Genomic DNA, 18,863 nt, shown 5'->3' with positions numbered 1-18,863 from the left:
GGGGGTAAAGGGGCTTCGAAAGAAGAGTCGGAGGAGCACAGTCCTGCGGCAAAGCAAATGCCATCGAGTTGTGGCATGACGTCTGCACTTGATGTACCTAGGGTTGTAGATACTGGATGTATAGGAGGGGGACATGGGCCGGACATGGAAAAGTCAGGGTGTGAGTTACAAAGGGGGCACCTTGGGGGAGCGGAGCAGGGGGGCGAGGCACTGAGAATTATCTCATGGAATATAGCTGGTCTGGCTGGAAAATTTAATAATAAAGAGTGGCTCGACTATATTAGGAAATTCCATGTAATCTGTCTGCAGGAGACCTGGGCATCTGAGAATAACTTCCACTTGTAAGGGTATAAGTGTTTTTTTGTACCCGCCCAAAAATCAAGATCAGGGAGAGCTATGGGAGGATTATCTATTTACATAGACCTGGGCCTTCCGGGCAGTTGCTCTTGCCTAGACTGGAACTCCCATAGGATTCAGGCAGTTAGGTTCTCCGGGAAGGGGCTTAGATTTGTAGCCTTCAATATCTACAACAATGAGACAGCGGGAACCCACACCCCTCTCACCGCTGAAATGGATCATAGGTTGGGTCAGGAAACAACGGGCCAAAAAAAGGGGCAGCCACATGCACTGTTGGTTATGGGGGACTATAATTGCCATCTGTGCCCGGCACTGGTTCAAATAAATACAGACTGGTCCCAATGCCCCATGGAGAAGGGGCCGCACTTTTCCCATACACCGATAGGGCTAGCTTTCAGTACGCTCCGGCTCAAGTATGACCTTGAGCACACTATTAATATGATGGGGACGCAGGAGGATGGTACACTCCCACCCACATTTAAGGGTAGAGGATGCTCATCCTTCATAGACTATATCCTGGTCTCAAGATCTCTGATAAATAAGATAACTAGTGCAGGGATTGAATGGAGTGGTTTTAGTGACCATAACCCTCTTGTCTTGGAGCTGTTGTACAGGGTGGGCTCAAGAAATAGAGCCCAACGGACAATCACTGAGAGGGCAACAGATCAAGGCAGGAGACTAAAGTGGTCCAAAATTGATGGGGAAAAGTTTTATAAGGACCTGGTGGATGCCGGCAAACTTGCCATCAATGACTGTTTAGACACAGAAGTTCAAGGATTGAGGCTAATGGAGGCATTCGATCAGATTGCTAATCTGATCGACGGTCTACTAAAGACTAGTGTACCCTTAAAGAACCACGGGAATCCCCGATGGTTCGATAAAGATTGCTCTAAAGCTCTAAGGGAGCTGAAAAGCTGCCTTAAATCTAAACCAAGGGTCCCCCATAAAGTTAAGGCATGCAGAGAAAATTATAAAAAAGAGATTAAGAGGAGGAAACTTGTCTTGCAGGCAGAAGCGTGGGCAGATTTAAGAGAAGCAGGGGAAAGAAAGGATCTAGCGGGTTTCTGGAAAATTATTAATAACCCAACTTTCCAGGAAAAAGACACCCCGGAGATAGGAGCTAATATCCTCCCAGAACAGTGGGTTACCCACTACAGGAGTCTGTATAACCATGAGCCTGTCACCACTGTAGACTTATCGGCTACCCTAACTCAGGCCCACCTGTTGAATTCACCATCAAGGAGATCACAGCAGGGATAGAGGGCCTGACTCAAAATAAAGCCCCGGGGCCCGACGGAATTCCCCCAGATCTGTTTTTGAGTAGCATTGAACTTTGGGCCCCTCTAATGACAAGGGTCATTAACACTGCTATCACCTGTGGCCTGCCTTCGTCCTGGTCCAAAGCGGTAATTGTGCCGATCTTTAAGAAGGGCAACAGGGACGACCCCAAGTGCTACCGCCCAATTTCCCTGATTGATGTGTCAGCAAAACTCTTGGGAAGGGCAATTCTTAACAGACTGTTCGAGTGGATCGAAGAAAATAACATCTTCTCGGACACTCAATATGGATTTAGGACAGGGAGGTCTACTAGTGACCAATGCCTGAACCTTTACATGCTGACTGCCAAATATACCATGGCTAGTGATGAATCCATTTACATGGGTTTCATGGATTTGGCAGCGGCATTTGACCACGTCAACAGGGAGAAATTGTGGGGCATGATGTTCAGTATGGGGATAGAGAGTGGCCTAATTAATATATTGAGGGAATTGCACAGCGACACCACGGCTAAGGTCCGTTTCAATAGGGAGGGGGGACTGACTAACTCTTTTCCCTGTATGAGCGGAGTCCAACAAGGCTGTATTCTTGCCCCTTTTTTGTTTTCCCTTTACATTAATAATTTGGAGCAGTTTCTGTTAGGTCTAGAGGCAGATTGTCCAAGGGTCGGGTCGCGTCATATTCCCGTTCTGCTATACGCAGATGACGCGGTACTGATTGCACGTACACCCAGGAGCTTACAAATCTTGATCGATGGATTCGTCAAGTTCATGGGTGCACTGGACCTCTTTGTTAATTTGGGCAAATCCTATGTGCTCCTGGCGGGGAAAAAAACTACCTCTAAATTCACTTATACAATAGGGAGTCACATTGTAGAAGAGGTTAAAACGTTTCCCTATTTGGGGGTAACATTTGATGGTGCCTTACAGTTTGATTCCTTGGTGGAGAAGCGTTGTGGTAAAATGATTGCATCTAACGGGGCAATAGCTAGCTATGGCAGGAGGCTAGGAAGATGGTCCCCGGAACAGGTGATGAACTTGTACAGCCCTGTATCATGCTCCAAAGTAATTTACGGGGCAGAAGTATGGGGCTTTGTCAATACCACAAGAATCCAACGGGAAGAAAACAAGTATTTGAAATCAATCCTGAGGGTACCCCAAAGTACTGCTGGATTGATTGCCCACAGGGAGTTAGGGAGGCCGTATATAGAAGACCTGGTAAAACTGAGGCCTATTGTAGCCTGGTTAAAAATCTGGGTCAATCCTGATGCGTCACTCAGTAGAGAAATCTTATCGGATTGTTTAGAGAGGGACAAATGTATGCGCATTCCCTGGCTCCTTTATGTGAAGAACACCCTTGAGGAACTAGGCTTTGGGAACCTCTTCACTAACCCTGCAACAATCGTAGCCCAGAATAAGTTGCAAGTAGGGAAAATTTTTCTAGAGCGGAAAAACCTATGCAGAGCTGAGGCTGAAGGGTGTAAAAAGACAGTGAGGGCCCATAACCTAGTGAAGAGCGTGGAGGGAATGGAACCATACTTGTACCTCATGTATAACGCACAGGATAGGTTCTTGATGTGCCGTTTCAGACTGAACCTACTTCCATTTATGTTGGCATCACCAGCAGGATTTGCGTCATCAATTGAACAGAAGGGATCCTGCGGCTGCGACAACAGGTCTCCGCAGGACTCCCTTCACTTTGTTTTACTCTGCCCCTTTTACTCAATGCCCAGGCGCAAATTTCTCGTAAACCTCTTAAAAAAAGCTAAATTGGTTCACGCTAGGGAGGCACTAGTATTTCTACAGAAAGCTTCGGACCCCTTAACATTGTGTAGTATCATTAATTTTATTAAGGTAGCGATTCGTTTAAGGCTTACTAGGGGAGAATAATGAAATGCTTGTAAATTTATCCCTTTTAAGTGTCATACACTGTTTTACTGTTTGCATTTTATGCTTTGTAATACTCTGTACAAAGGATCTTGGAAATGTTTAATGATTTTTTATTATGTATATATGTGGGTGCTTTTATGGTGTTTTTTTAATCACCGAATAAAGATTCTTTGAATTGAATTGAATTGAATGGCTGCATGTGCATAGTTGGGCAACAGTCTCTTCACTCACATCAAAACTTCTTTTGTTTAAATTCACTAACTTCATCAGCTTTGTGAAGTTTATAAAATCAGGGTGAAACATCCTTCAAAAGTAGCTTTTATGGCTAAAATTCAAGTAAAAACCAAAATTTAGGGGAATATTCTCCAGCACTAATTGTATGTATTTGTGTATGTACAGCACAGCCCTAGCTGGGGAACAAAGAAGCTCTGAGCCAGTGGTATGAACCTGGGAAAGTTTTCAGGATCATTTACAAGGGGCAGGTGCAATGGTAATTCCTGTTCTGTGGGTAGTGCTGCTTTTTCACGCCTTGGGTTATCATTACCTTCCTAAATTGCTGAAAGTTTGCAGTCTTTCTAGTGCTGATGGTGTCATTACTCCATATCCTGATTGCATGTATAAGCGCTTTGACTCCTCGTCCAGAATAGAAAGCGCTATATAAATGCAATTACAATGAACAGAGAAATCCTGCCTTATGATCTTATGTCACTAGAACAAATATTTAACAAAGCAAACCATGATCCCACTTTATGTTGTTGGTGGAATGGTGCAAATCTACAGACACAAAAAATAATTTGTGGTAAAGGTGTAGTGGTCATGTCTTGGTTGTAGCATTTGAGATTATCTGATAGATTTAAGTTTTCTGGTAGTGAAATCCAGGGGTGAATTCTTCCAGTAAGACATACTTTGGGAAGTCCAGCCTACTGGCAATTTGTCCTGTATTCCCAATGTTCCAAAGTTTGCACAATCCTACTTACAGATGAAAACATTCTCCACATCCCTCATTTGACAAACTTCCTAGCTGGGATGGAGTAAGTACTAATGACACCTCTGAGCTGGAGAAATAACCAATAAACCTATGCAGATGGGACTGGTCGTTCATCTGTGCTCTGCCGCGCTTCAAGGGTTTCTTGGATAAGGGAAAAGATTAGTGTGGAGTGATGTTGCACTCCTATGGAATACTAGAGGACCAGGTCATTAGTAGTTTTGTGTGCACAGTTGATGCTGCTTATGTGACAATGAGAGTGATGGACTTGCAGTTAGCTTTAGGCTTGAAGTTGGTACAAAATGTGAATGGAGCTATTGGAAAGCACACTGAAGGTATTATCACCTTGATACATAAGCTATTGGGCTGGAGTAAACCTCTCAAGCAGGAAATGAACACAGCAACAGGAAGTAGTCAGTTTTTCCCACAGTACAATGTGAATGACAAGTGTATCAAAAAAAGAATAGCCTATGAGTGACACTGAAAAAAAGCAACCGGTGAGGGTCTGCACCCTACATGATTGAGGGGAAATTCAGTGAATCTAAAACAAAGAATGCTTAGCTTCTGTCAATGGAATGAAAATTTAAAATGAACATTCATCACAGTCACTTGCATGAGGCTGTCAGTGCATCATCTGACAGCACACAATGCCTCAGTTTAGACCTGGACAGATATATTGCCCCATTCAAGCCCAGTCTCTTCCACCCCACCTGTCTTCTGCAACGGAAGCTGTTTCTCCCTCAGTTATAATGGGAAAGAAAAGCTGGGTGGTGGTGGACATCACTCAGCAAGATTCTGATGATATACTTTAAATGTTAGTTGGACATGCAGTGCCCCTTGGTGGTACCTATATCTAATAGCTACTGCACGGCCCTGGGGAATATTGAAGTTCATCCCCTGCACTACACACAAGGCAATTCTTTGGAGAATTCAGTGATTGCCTCTTTTGAGGCAGTCCAGGAGTCCTTCGAAAAACCTTCCCTGGAGTTTGCAAACACTCTCTGAACAAAAATGTGGACACTGAATGTTCCCTTATGACACCGGCATGGGAATCACCAGGATACACATTTTGCCAGGTGTGTTCCACACTCCAGGAAAGATAAACCCAAGGATTACTGATTTGTGTGAAAGGAATTTGCTGGCCCGTCCGGAGGTACAGCTAGTCAGGAGGGGTAGGGGGGTGGGGGGGATGGGGGGGGAGCGAAAGAGAGTAATCTGCTAGCACTACTTGAATCCAGAGGCATAGTGGGGGAGTCTACCCCTATACCGTAGAAGTGGCAAGGTCACCGCCAGCCTCCCATCCTCTCTTACAGCGTGGCTCTGTCAGAATCAAGCACCGAGTTCCATCACTACATCATGGCATGGCACTTTGACTGGCCAATGACAGAGGTGCATGTAGAAATCTCGCAATCTCATTGGGTGCATTCCAACTTCTGACCAGGGCCAGACTGGGAACCAAAACAGGCCCTGGCAAAGTGCTCGGCTGCCCCCCCCCCCCCCGGGGGGTTAGGGGTGCGTTGGGGCTTTTTGCCAGCGCTAGTTTTCGGCCGATTTTGTTACAGGGTCGATTTTGCAACTATGCTGCAAAAACCACCCTGTAACAAAAAAGGCCCCTAGGGGCCCAAAACTGGGCCCACCCTTGCGGCCCACCGGGGGATTGCCCGGTGCCCGCAATGGCCAGTCCGGCCCTGCTTCTGACAGAAGTTTGTAATTGGTTACGGTGAAGCAAAGGGAAGGGCCTTGGAATCCAGGAGGCTTCTATGACCCTAGACAAATCTCTCAATGCCAAAGCAATTAACTACAAGTGCATAACCCTTCTAAAATTCCTTTGGTAAGGAAGACCTTGTAAAAGCTGAAAGGAGATTGGCTCTCTGCATTTGTTGGTAACAGAGCAAGAATTGTAAACAGCCCTAGGCAACTGTGGCTCCGATTACACACGAATGTACATACCTGCTCCTGCTTCAGTAAGTATGCATCGATAAATCCAGTGATGTTATTTGCATCAAATTCCATGTTGTGCTCTTTAAAGAAGCCCTGAAAGAAAGCGATTTGCTGATCCACGTTTCTTTCTAAAGTCTTGTGAGCCCCAAGTAAGAATCCAAGGTAGGGATAATAATTATACAGCTGTAATAAAGAAAATGTTGATTATAAAATAAAACTGGTTATTAGGTATTCCTTTGAAACTAACAAAGATTTCCAGGCGATTGTTGCCCGGATGACACTATTCTTGAAGTAGCTGCTAACTTTCCTAGTGGATTGAGCTCCTTACTGCCCAGGATCAGGACAGATAACATGACATTAATATTCCCTAACTAATGATGAACTTTATTTTTATATTGATATAGATTCTTGAAATATCGAACATTATTGTATTAATTAAATTCAATCTTTACTCCGTTGCAAAAATTACAATTAGCATTTACAGGTAAAAACAAAGATACAAATGGATAACTTGTGTGAAACAATCTTGCAGACTTGAATAAAGAGTGTATCTCATGATGCAGTTAAATCATACTGTTGAAAACTGTGTTTTCTGGCCCAAAAGTAAGATTGACAAACCAGGGGAAAAGTCTGGTGATTTTTTTTTGCACTTATAGCAAAGAAGAGCAATAAAACGATGACACTGAAACAGCTTTCCTACTCATTGTTAAAATTAGGACTATTAATTAATGGTGAGTTAACCAATGATTTTTAATGGAGTGCTAGAGACCATTGATTAGTAATATATTGAAAGGAAGGAGATGAACGCAGTAGTTGGAAGCTTCTCCCTTTACTTAAGGTGAGTAGTGAGTCGCGACCCTTCACCCCGGTATCCACTGCCACTGCCTGGAACTCTCCCAACATTCTCTAGATGATGGATTCCAGAGAGTTCCAGGCACAACATATATCTATTAGTGCTTTCTTTACGTTATATGGTTAGCATCTACATGTTTTAGAAATGAAGGGCAGGGTGATTACAAAGTCATGCATGTGCATCTGTTTAGACAATTGCAGCCTACAGGGGTCATTCTTGACTGCCACTTCTTTGGTGTGTCGGGTATTAGTGCCTTTGGCATTATCTAATGTCAGTGAACCTGAATGTCTTTATTTGGGCTGGTAAAAATGCAGAATCTTTATAAGAACAGGAAGGACTCTCTGTAGTAAGAAAATATGTGTTTTATCTATGTTTTATTACTGATTAGAACACTGCCATTTTGGAAGCCTCATTAAAATAATAGAATTGGAGAGGACCAATAATGCCTGGTATCGATCATGTGCTCCCACATTTCAATGTTTGTCTCTCTGTGTCTCCATGTTAAATTTAGAACATTCTGTTCTCAATGTTTTGAATGTTCCAATAGTGCTTAAGGCCTTCTGCCTTGGGCTATACCAGTTGTTGCAGTGACGGCTGGTGCAGGTAAGTGCAGTGAGGCATGGCGGCTGGGAGTCGACAAAAGACGATGTAAATAAAGAAAGAAAACCACTCACCTTGCGACTCGGCGATGTGGCGAGTGCAAGGTAAGCGTTTTTCTTTTTTTAAATTTTACTGTCCCTCGTCGTCTGTCGACCCCCACCCCACCCTGCCCTATCACTCTTACCTGCACCTGCCATCACTGACACCCTCTCCTTCGTCATCGACCCTCGACTGTGGAACAGGCCTTTAAATCAGGGATACAACTTTTAATAGCCAGTATCGCCCTATGCAGGGGGCTACAATGCTATAATAATGAAGAGTCAGTTCCCCAAGGGGGTAACGAAAAACTCCTCAAATTAATTAAGGGTGTATAGGGTGGAGTTTCTCCACAGGGAGAATATTTTCCTTAAAGGGATTTTTAAAAAATGCCGGTGCAGATAAGCAATCACACCTCAGCAGGCACAATTGCACAATTGCACACTAGCTACAATGACATCAGCGGAAATGCGCATGCCAATAATAATAGGCAGGTTTATAAAACGCCTGGTTACGCTCAACGACGTGTCCCCGCGCTATGGTGGGTGGTAGTAGCAAAACCCTCGCAACTTGACAGAGCCCCAGTCTACCGAACAAAGAGATGAGTTTTAAGTCTGCTCCTAAATCTAGACTCTGAGGGTTCTAGGTGCAGTTCCAGTGGGAGTTTATTTCAGCTTTTTGCAGCCAAGAACCTCAAGGACCTGCCCCCCATGTGAGCCTTTCTCACTCTGGGGATCTTCAGTAACCCAGAGCCAGTAGATCTCAATGCTCGGGGCGGCTCATAGCGGGTAACAAGGTCCTGTAATTGCACCGGTGCCTTACCGCCCATGATGCGGTGGCACATACACAGAGCTTTGAACTCAATTCTACTCCTCACCGGCAGCCAATGGAGAGCTCGGAGCGCTGCCTTCGGGGCCGATCTCCTAGGCAACCTCAAGACCAGGCGGGCTGCGATGTTCTGTAACACCTGAAGGCGGTCAAGGCTCCTTTCTGTGGCCCCCAGATAGAGGAGATTGCCATAGTTCAATTGTGCTGTTACCAGGGCATGCACCAGCGTCCTTCGGGCCTCCGTGGGTAGGAGCTCAAAAGTATACAAAAAGTGGTGGATGGAATGCTTGAATTAATCTCAGCCACTTGTTATTTCTTGGGTCTGCATTCCAGTCCATCATTATTTTGCACACCATGCCACCTCATCCGTATGTAAATCAGTCTCGATCCTGCTCCAATAGGAACAGTCCAGCCCTAACTGCCAGGTCTGTGCTGGAGTGGCATGTTGGGCGAGAAGCGATGGATTAGTATGCAGCCCGAGTAATTGCCGGTGACTGAGATTAATTCAAGCATTCCATCCATCACCATGTTTTTGCTGACCTAAGTGTGATGGCTATGCTCAGACATGTGCTTCAGTGACTCACTGTGCCACTGGAACCAAGCTATACCGGCGGATGAGCCCTAGTAGGAGTGAAACTGATCCTGGGCGGCTTGTGTTCCGTTTCAAGGAAGACCTGACCTGGCAGTTCGGGCTGGACTGATCCTATTGGAGCAGGGTCAAGACGAATTTGCATATGGCTGAGTCCCAATGGATTCGGGTGTTGCCTGAGGGACTGCCAGTGGCTGACATTGATTCAAGCATTCTATCCATCACCTTGTTCTTGTTAATGAACAGGCACCTGGAAACATGTTGTACATTGCAGAAATTCCAAAATGTGTTCCCTTACAAAGATGTAGACCTGTGGGTGCAAATGTACAATACTCTCTTGTGAATTGGGTCCATTGAGTAGGTGGTGAAGTGTAGGGAAGTGAAAGTTATGTGAAGACAGGTAATTCGGGCAGCATTCAAGTGAATGGCTGGGTGGAAAGAGGGGTAGGACCTTTTCTAGGAGACTGAGAAAGTAAATTGAACTATATACCTTTGTTTTTTTAGTTTTTTTTTAACACACTTTATTCATAGCTGTGCAGGACATAAGAAAACAGTTACATATCGACATATGCATTCAACAGCCAACTTTTCCGTTTTCTCCCCAACCATGTCTTCTCTTAATCACAGGGTGACACTTGAGTCACGCACAATGGGATGAGTAATATAATGTCCTTGAATGTCTCTGACATATTACACATTTCCGGCTCTAATGCGGATCAGGAGTATGCCTGCAACATTGTCCTGTATTACAATAGGAAGAGAACAAAATGAAAAGCCCAACGACCCTCCCCCACCCCTAATAGCCCTCCCATACTCTAACCCTCCCTCCTCCTGGTGGTAACAGAATCCTCCCTGAGCTAACTCCAGCCAACTATATCTAAGATGTATGCTGTCAAGCAATGAGTCCCGACAATCCGTGCGCTTCCTCGGGTACTAACAGACCACGCCAGAGTAACCTCCGTATTGTGTACGGTCCCTACACTCCATCCCCATGTGCTGGGACTAGGTCCATTCCCTCCAGCGCCATTAACATAATCTCCCAGTCTTGTGATATAGTATATTTCCTCTGACCTTGCGCCTCCTCACTTCGGAGAGCTGTCCCCTCTGCTCGTCCCTTCTTCACTACTTCTATATGCCACAGTGGTGTCCCCGGTGGTCTGGGGGATTTCCACCTCATCGTCAATGCTCTGACTGCCAGTAGGAGTGCCAAGTCAAGGAATTTCAGCTGAGCCTTTAGTGTCTTAGACCGCCTACGAGACCCCACCAAGCAGGGCAGTGCCTCTTCGGGTACTGGCAAATGAGTGACCGTCCGTAGTGCTTGGCATACCTCCAACCAATACCCCCGTATGCGTGTGCAGGACCAGACCATATGGAGGAACCCAGCCTCTTCCTCTCCATAAGGTGGGCAACAGGTGGGGGGAGTTCGGAAACATTTTGTGTAGCCTTCTGGGGGTCAGATAGGCTCTGTGCAAGACCATCACCTGTATAAATCTGAACGTAACGTTCCGTGAAACCCGCCTAGGGTGTTTCAAGATCATCTGCCATTCTTTATCTGTTAGCATTGTGCCTGTGTCTTGAACCCAGGTGTCCCTAAGTGTTGTGAGCGAGATTGCTGAGTATGTTCTGACCCCTGTGTACAGCCATCGGACTAGGTGTCCCCCTGCTCCCATGTAGTATAATAAATGAACCAGTTCATTCTGCGCAGGTTGGAGTCGTTGTGGCGCCCAAGTCGTTCTAATGTAATGCGTGACTGTGGCGTGCAACAGATAAAGTCTGGGGGGGGGGGGGGGCACCTGTAGCCTGTAGGAAGGTGTCATGATCCAAAAGGTTGCCGTCTCCAAAAAAGGCGCCCATCCCTAACTATATACCTTTGTTTACATACGTTATCATTTTATTGCTCTTATTTTAGTAGACCTAAGATATATATGAAATTTAGAGTCGATGTAATATGCTTGAATGCTTGTGGATGCATGTCATATGACATATATTGATTATCACTTTTAATCTGTAAATTATAGTCATCTGGATATTTCTCCTTTTTAACCTATATTTGAATCTGTTTATTATAATTATCTGTGTACATTTTTAAAGCAAATTACTGTATATGTAGTGCACACCATTTATGATCTGTATTATATGCCTGTCACTATTGCATTAAGGTTTATTTAAAAAAAACAAATAAAAGAATTATTTAAGCTATAAAAAAAACTACATATGTTTGAGCCCAGGACATGATGATGAATAACTGTACATGGTGGACAGAACAGAGCACTCAAAGAAAACGTCAGTCATCCCTCCCATACATTTATGACAAAAGACACTTCTGTTCCAGATAATTTGTGCCTTGGAAAATTACAGAAAATGTAAATAAAAATCGATACTGTTTTACAACCACAGAGATAACATATTAATATACAATAATCTAGAAACAAAACTTTATATTGTATGAAGAGGCCAAGAATTACCTGCACCTGAGGAGCACCCAGCAATCTGAAATTTTCGCCAATGAGATGGATCAAAGTCAGAAATGTTGGATCATCATACTCGAACCTCTTCCCAAATATTATGGAGCAGATGACGTTGGATACAGCGCTGTTCATTATAATCCTGGTATCAAAAGGTTTTCCTAGATTCCAATTCATAAATACCAGATTCTTAAAACACGTTAACACTTTAAGCATTTTTTATCCTGAAATCTTCATGACCAGTACTCATTTTCAAAAATAGGGATATTATTTTTCCACTGGCATTTTGTCTTTGTAAACATCCCTTGATGTTCTCATTGAATAAGGGAAATCCTTAATGCAGATCTTCACTCCTTTATTTCACATGTCTTGCAGTGCTAAGACAGCAATAAACAATACTGAATTAGACATGGTTCAAGCCATGGTTCATCAGTCATGGGAGATGACTGATAGATGATAAGGTTGAAGCAAATATGATGCAATTCAACTACTTTCTCGAGTAACATAACAGCTGAGTGCATTAAAATATGATATAGAAACATATGTGCTTTGGTAAGTATTGTCACAATGCAGTTTATTGGGGATTTGAATTTAGTTGTTGTACAAAAGAGTGGAGCTGCAGTATATTATATAGTATATTTTATAGTACACATAGTGGTGCAAAATATAATGCAGCACCAAATGGACAACCTCTAAGAAAGGTAGTTTGCAAAGATATTCAATGTTATACAAATTTGTAAAGCGCAACTGTTACCCATAAAATAGTTGTGTCAGTGCTGAAAAGTTACGTCCGGGGCTCATGCATTTTTAGGGCTGCATAGTTATGGATTTCCTGCGTTTGCCACATAATCCATCATCTGCTGCATAATCTTCAGATTTCAACCAAAAAAATTTGTTTCTTGCTCAAACGGATCAAAAATTACTAAAAAGGCAGCGACATGTGTTGCTTCTCAGTGGATGGCCACTTACCAAGGATGACTGCTTACTTCTCGGCTGCTTATTTCTGTATTTGGGCATCAAAGTAGTACTAATGAGGTGAAACCTATGCCCAGATAGTGTTAACATGTGTAAAATTCCAAAATAATGACTTATTACCAACAAAAAATGGGCTGCATTATGCCATATAATTAAACCTTTTCATGCCGCATAATTTAGCCAACACTGCTGCATAATTTGATACTCCCCTGCAGTATACTTCCAGTGACCCTGGTTAAGTCACAGCAGAAATGGAATGGTGAGTCCTTTGCTTGACTCCTTAACCCTCTAGAATTTCATTCTCTAGTGTAACCCTTTTATTATGACCACCAGTCTTCCAGTCCAATTTATTTGTATAGTGCTTTGTTATTTTGCAGCAAGTCTCACAAACCGGAAATCCCATTGATATAATGGGTCCAGATAGGACTTGCCTGACAAGGGGTAGTACCAAGACTTCATTGCTTAATTTCTGCTCAATCATGTACCTCAAATAGCAGTAGGACCTTGTGTCTTCTTTAAACTAATGAGTTGCAACTTCAGTAGCATCAAAAAAGCAGGCATTGCCCACTCTCTTAACCTGGCAGATCATCAGGTCCTGCCTACAGGAGAAGCCATTTTTAATCATCCTCAGGTGAGCGCGAAGAATATTCAAACAACCTGCTATCTGTAGGCAGATCCTGACCTATAATAATGCCCGTGACAAAAGATGGCACTGAGAGGAGGTGATTGCTGTAGGATCTCAGTAAACAAGACAGACAATATTCAACGATCAGGGAAGTGATTTAACACCTTTGCTGCGGCGGCAATTCTGCCGCAACGCTAGGGGGAAGGGGGGGGGCGGCGGTCCCATGCTGGTGACGGAACCGCTCCGTCACGAGCCTCGGGCGCGCTGTGCTTGTGACGGAGCGGTTCTGTCACGGCCCCGCCCGCTCAATAGAATGCGCCGCACAGGCGCGCCGAGCGGGCCTTGATGGAACCGCTCCGTCACCAGCACAGCGCAACCGAGGCTCGTGACGGAGCGGTTCCGTCACCAGCATGGAAGGGGTTAACAAAGACTTGCACCGTACACTGAGAGTGAGGGAGACAAGGGTAATTACGAAGGTGAAATGTCCTCCATGTCATGGCCATGTGTTTTCATCTATCCGTAAGAACTATAGTCAAAGGGGGAGAATCTGTGTCAGCTGGAGACTAAATAGGCTGTTTGTGGTTATGATTAGACAGAAAGATGCTTTGGGGTATACATCCCAGGATCCCTGCACCCAACCAGTCCTCCATTTCCATTGTAGGTCTGCATGTTGAATTGACATGAGCGCTTGGCAGGTAAGAATCAGGTAAGACTTATGGTGAGATAGATCTATGCTAATCACAAAGTAATGTCTCTTTTTAGAGTAGATACCAACTGAACATGATCTTTTGAGAAGCCATGTGAAAATCATACTAGTGGATGCTCTGTCTTATCAAAGTTGAGTTTTAAGCAATTACTATTCATCAATTCTCGGATATACAGCATAGTATTTTGGAAGATTTCCATGGATTGCGGAGATTGATCAATGGTAACCAACAGCCACAGATCATCTGCATAGTTATAAACTCTGACTTGCATCTCTTTTAAGGAGTGCACCAGTGGGTGAATATACAGATTAAAAAGATGGGGGGATAATGAAGATCCGTGAGGTACTCCACAAGTTAAGCTGACCCTGGAGGATAGCTGGATAGATTGTGAGCTGTCCTTTAAAAAAGAAACAGGCTGATCAATAACTCATGGTTGACCGTGTCAAAGGCCGCAGACATATTAAGAAGGACAAGCCCCTGGGTAACGCCTCTGTCAGCTTCTTCCCAAATATCATCTATGACTGAACGAATGACTGCTTCAGTTGAATAAACAGGCCAAAATCCTGCCTGATGTGGGTTAAGGACATTAGATTCTTCTAAAAAGGAACAGAGGTGACTGGCAATATGAGCCTCCAGCACTTTTGCCAAGAAAGGTAACAATGAGATCATCTAGCGAACTTTTTTCTGATGCACACTTTTGAACTTTGACTTTATAGATGTATGAAAAAGAGGTGTCTCTCTTTTGGGCTGTTCTTTGGCACAATAGGGACATATACATTTACATAACCTTACAAAGATGGGAAAAAAAATATGTTTTAGGCAAGCCTATAATGAAGAAAGTTATGCATCACATCTACATAACTTTACAAGTATGCACAGAGTTTTTAATGGTCCGGGCAATCCAAACAGGTATTTGTCACCTTCACATAACAAGCCAACAAGAATGAGTTAACATTTGTCGTTCTCTAAAATTCATGAGTTCACATTCTGGGTATGCAAACGCAGCTTCCAGCTTGATATTTACAGCACCTAGGTATGGCAGGATTGTGTTATGAAGCACTAAGGGCCATATGTAGGTAGCTTAATACCTGTCGGTAACGGCCGAAAATTGGTAAATTTCCTGTTACCGACTGGTATTTAGCTTTTTCTAATGTAGGTGGCTGGATTTAAGGATTCAGTAATTTACCAATTCGGTAATTTAGGGAATCGGTAAATTACCAAATCCTTAAAATACCAAATCGGTAAATTAACAAATCCTTAAATCCTATGTAGGGAGCACTCAAGTGAGTGCATTTTTGATTTAAGGATTCGTTATGTACAACCAACTACAAGTTGGTGGTAAATATCAAATACCTTTAAAAAAGCAATTTTGTGCTTTTTTAAAAGTGCCATGTGGCAGACATACATGCCCTTAGGGCATGTATGTGCGCCACATGTGCACACCTGCACGATTCAGGGGTGCAACAGGGTGTCAATGTGACACCCTGCCACCCTTGAATATGCTCCCCCTATTACCGATTCGGTATTTACCAAATCAGTAATAGTGAATGGCTTCCCATTCATTCCTAAGAGCCTCCAGGCCCATAGGAATGAATGGGAAGGTATTCCTTATTACTGATTCGGTAAATACCGAATCGGTAATAACGAATATTACTGAATCAGTAAAAATTACCGATTTTTTACCTACATCACATTTACTGATTCTTAAATACCGAATCGGTAAAATTCTGTATTTAAGAATCGGTAAATTGAGATTACCTACATCTAGCCCTATATTAATATTAATTAAAATGTTATCCAATGCTTTAAAGGAAAAAGAGCATCACCGATACATACCAAGACTATATCACAGGGCAACAGCTCTACATGCATGTTCTCCTAAAAGTGTACCTTTATACACTCTCATCCACTGAAAGAACTAGGAACCAAAGTGCATCTATTAAATCTCACGCAAGCCATAATATTATAAAAATAAACGCACTCCTTACTTACCCTTATGAGATTCAAAATGATTAATAAGGGGCTGTAACTCATCCAGAATTCTGTCTTCTATAGTTTTCTTCCCCATTCCAAAATCACGCAGAGTTGATAAAGTAAACCTCCGCATAGCTTTCCATGACTCCCCATGACTGAAGCCAATTCCTAAAAATAATAAATGGATTTCAATATTTCTCTAAAGAGGTGGATTAAATACTACATTATTGTCCAGGTCATCTCAACCACACACATTGATCAAATATCAAAGGCCCAATGTACAACTGTTTTGTGCTAGGCCCACAGTTAGGCAGCAGAAGGGCCCAAGTCTTCCAGGGCCGAGTCACAAAAAAAAGAAGTATATCTATACTTATAGATTTAAATAGATTTCGGAGTCTATATTTACTACTTTCTGAAATGCACACACATTTTGATGAGTCTGCATGGAAAACTGTGCCAAGCACAAGTTTCCATCTGGATTCCTAGAATGTCATGTGATTGTCCACACAGAGGGGACATTCAATCATATTTGTAGATGCACATTTTCTTTTCCCGGGGCAACCTCTTCCCCCCATTTACTATTCAAGTCTGTGGGTGTTTCACTCTCCTTCCCACTGTGATAACAGTATATATTCCACCACTGTGCTGGATGAAAATCCACCCTGCCAGGCTTGAAAGGAGAATGAAAGTTCCAGGAATAACCACACCTTGGAATGCCTAGGAATACCCACATTTCTAGACCATGAGTGTTACTTACAGGTAAATCATTCTCTGCTCCAGTTGTGGAGGTCTCCACAACCATAAGTGGGTTTATATCTGCTAGGAACCCATTTGTGAATTCCTGGCTGGCATAAGTAAGGTCAATTTGTCGTATTTGTGTGTAAGTCAATAAGGTGATCAGATTTCCATTCTAACTGGACAAAGGGAAATTCGTACGAGGTTTGCATATGTACAAATGAAATAGTTCTAGCACTGGCCCTGCACAACTCAATTTAGCATATATCGTTTGTGTAATTTGCTTTTGTGTAATTATGCAAATGTTCGATAAAAGTACAATTTAATTATGTGAAATGTAAATTTGTCATTTAGTCCATATTTTATCTCGAAGTCCCGCCAATTTTGACACAAGGATGCATTTCAGGCTAAAACAATAGCACAAAATGCACAATTTGCAGCGAACAACAATCACAGGATTCTGATTTACGTTCTATTCACGTAATCCTACGCCGTGAATGGGGACACTTTTACAATTATGCTGCGTGGCATAATAGCATAATTTATGGTAATTTTGCATTACAAGCATAACATAAAATCCTTAAAACTAAGCAAGTTATACCCACATAATTAACATTTCTAGCAACTCACTTCTCCCAAAATATACATGAAAAAATATAGTGGCAAATTAAATGTGTTACACAAAGAATAGAAAGGAGAAAATGAACAAAGCTATTTTTCCTGGATAAAATTGCCTAAAAAAATTATGAAAAAGAACATTTCTCCCATGACACTTACAGAAATAAAATCCTGTCAGCAGCATACTAGCTGATAGTGATAATTCAATGGCAGGAGAAAACAAATCAGTAAAAATGTCTGCCACCATTGCTGAATCAAGTCCACATAAAACCCAATATTCTGAACTGGAAGAAAACCTCTATTGTCTATGGTACTATAGATCTGGGATGAAATTAGTCTAGTGTATTGTACCGTACAATAAAATGCAATCAAATGACTCGACACTGGCAAGTATAAAACCCTGTAACATCCTAAAAGTCTGTGGCTTTGAAGACTTGCTTAGTACAGTTGCCATATGGTCATTTCCTGTAAGTCCGATTAAAAACTAGTTAATGGCCAAACTTTTTTCTTTGAAACTTGCAACTGGAACTGCCGAATGCCTGGGTCCCATGAATTCCTAATCTTGACTCCACCTCTTGCCTCTTTCTTCCACCACCCTAGACTTCTTATTTCTTTATCTCACTCTTGCAGGTTGGTTTCATTCCCTGATTTCACACTTTGTTAGTTTTCTAATATTGTTCTTCCCTCTTATCTGGTCCTTTTAGGCTTTCTCTCTCTTGCTGAGGAATAAAGTTAGAGGATGAAAAATGACACCAGCTCACAAAATGGCACATCTGCATCCACCACCAGCCCAGCACTAGACATCTTATTATGTCAAGACTTCCATGGAGACCTCAAGACATCAAGGAAGCTGTCCTTAAGACAACCATGGTTTGAAGTCAGAAGTTTTATGGTTCAATCCCTTTTATTGATATTTCAAAAGCAGTGCCAAAATCAGCATTGCCGGCCTCACGAAAGCTCGGGAAAGTGAAAAGGGTTAGATATTGTGAAGCGGGGCAAAGTTGAATTGGTGATTAGTAGTGATAGACACTGTGAGAAAAGAAGCAAGTGTACTGTGAGTTTGTACATTTGGACATGCTTGTATTTTAACAAACAGTTTGAGGACCAAACTGATCTTCACAGTGTTGGTAAACCCTGACAAACTCAGACAACAACCATCTCTTTGAGGGCCACTGCACTGTGGGGACCAGTCCCTGTAGTATATTTAAGTACTGTTGAGTATTTTTGCTTTAGTACGCTGTGTAACCTACCCGGTATCGAGTTGCGCATTGAGTATGAATAGTAAAGTCACACTACACTACAGTCATGTATGGATGTCTCAGTGAGATGGAGAGAGAGGTGGCCGAGTGACTGTTGTGAAAGATTCCACTGAATCCAGGAAACTTTGTGGTTTTAAGATTTTCATGCT

General features: G+C 42.8%; 1 protein-coding gene across 1 annotated transcript in view; it reads right to left on the bottom strand.

Moving 5' to 3' along the window:
- The window catches only part of LOC147684725 (cytochrome P450 2K1-like), a 73,046-nt gene that overhangs the window by 22,219 nt on the left and 31,964 nt on the right, over positions 1 to 18,863 (bottom strand). The window contains exons 3-5 of the mRNA XM_086942386.1: positions 16,121 to 16,270; positions 11,822 to 11,982; positions 6,460 to 6,633 (exon numbers count right to left, since the gene is read on the bottom strand). Of these exons, the coding sequence (XP_086798512.1) occupies positions 6,460 to 6,633; positions 11,822 to 11,982; positions 16,121 to 16,270 (485 nt within the window). The remainder of the gene's footprint in view (positions 1 to 6,459; positions 6,634 to 11,821; positions 11,983 to 16,120; positions 16,271 to 18,863) is intronic.

Source organism: Lissotriton vulgaris, chromosome 10 (genome assembly GCF_964263255.1).
Source record: "Lissotriton vulgaris chromosome 10, aLisVul1.2, whole genome shotgun sequence".
NCBI classification, from domain to species: domain Eukaryota; kingdom Metazoa; phylum Chordata; class Amphibia; order Caudata; family Salamandridae; genus Lissotriton; species Lissotriton vulgaris.
Note: the sequence above shows the minus strand (reverse complement) of the source record. Positions and strands in the feature narration are given on the sequence as shown.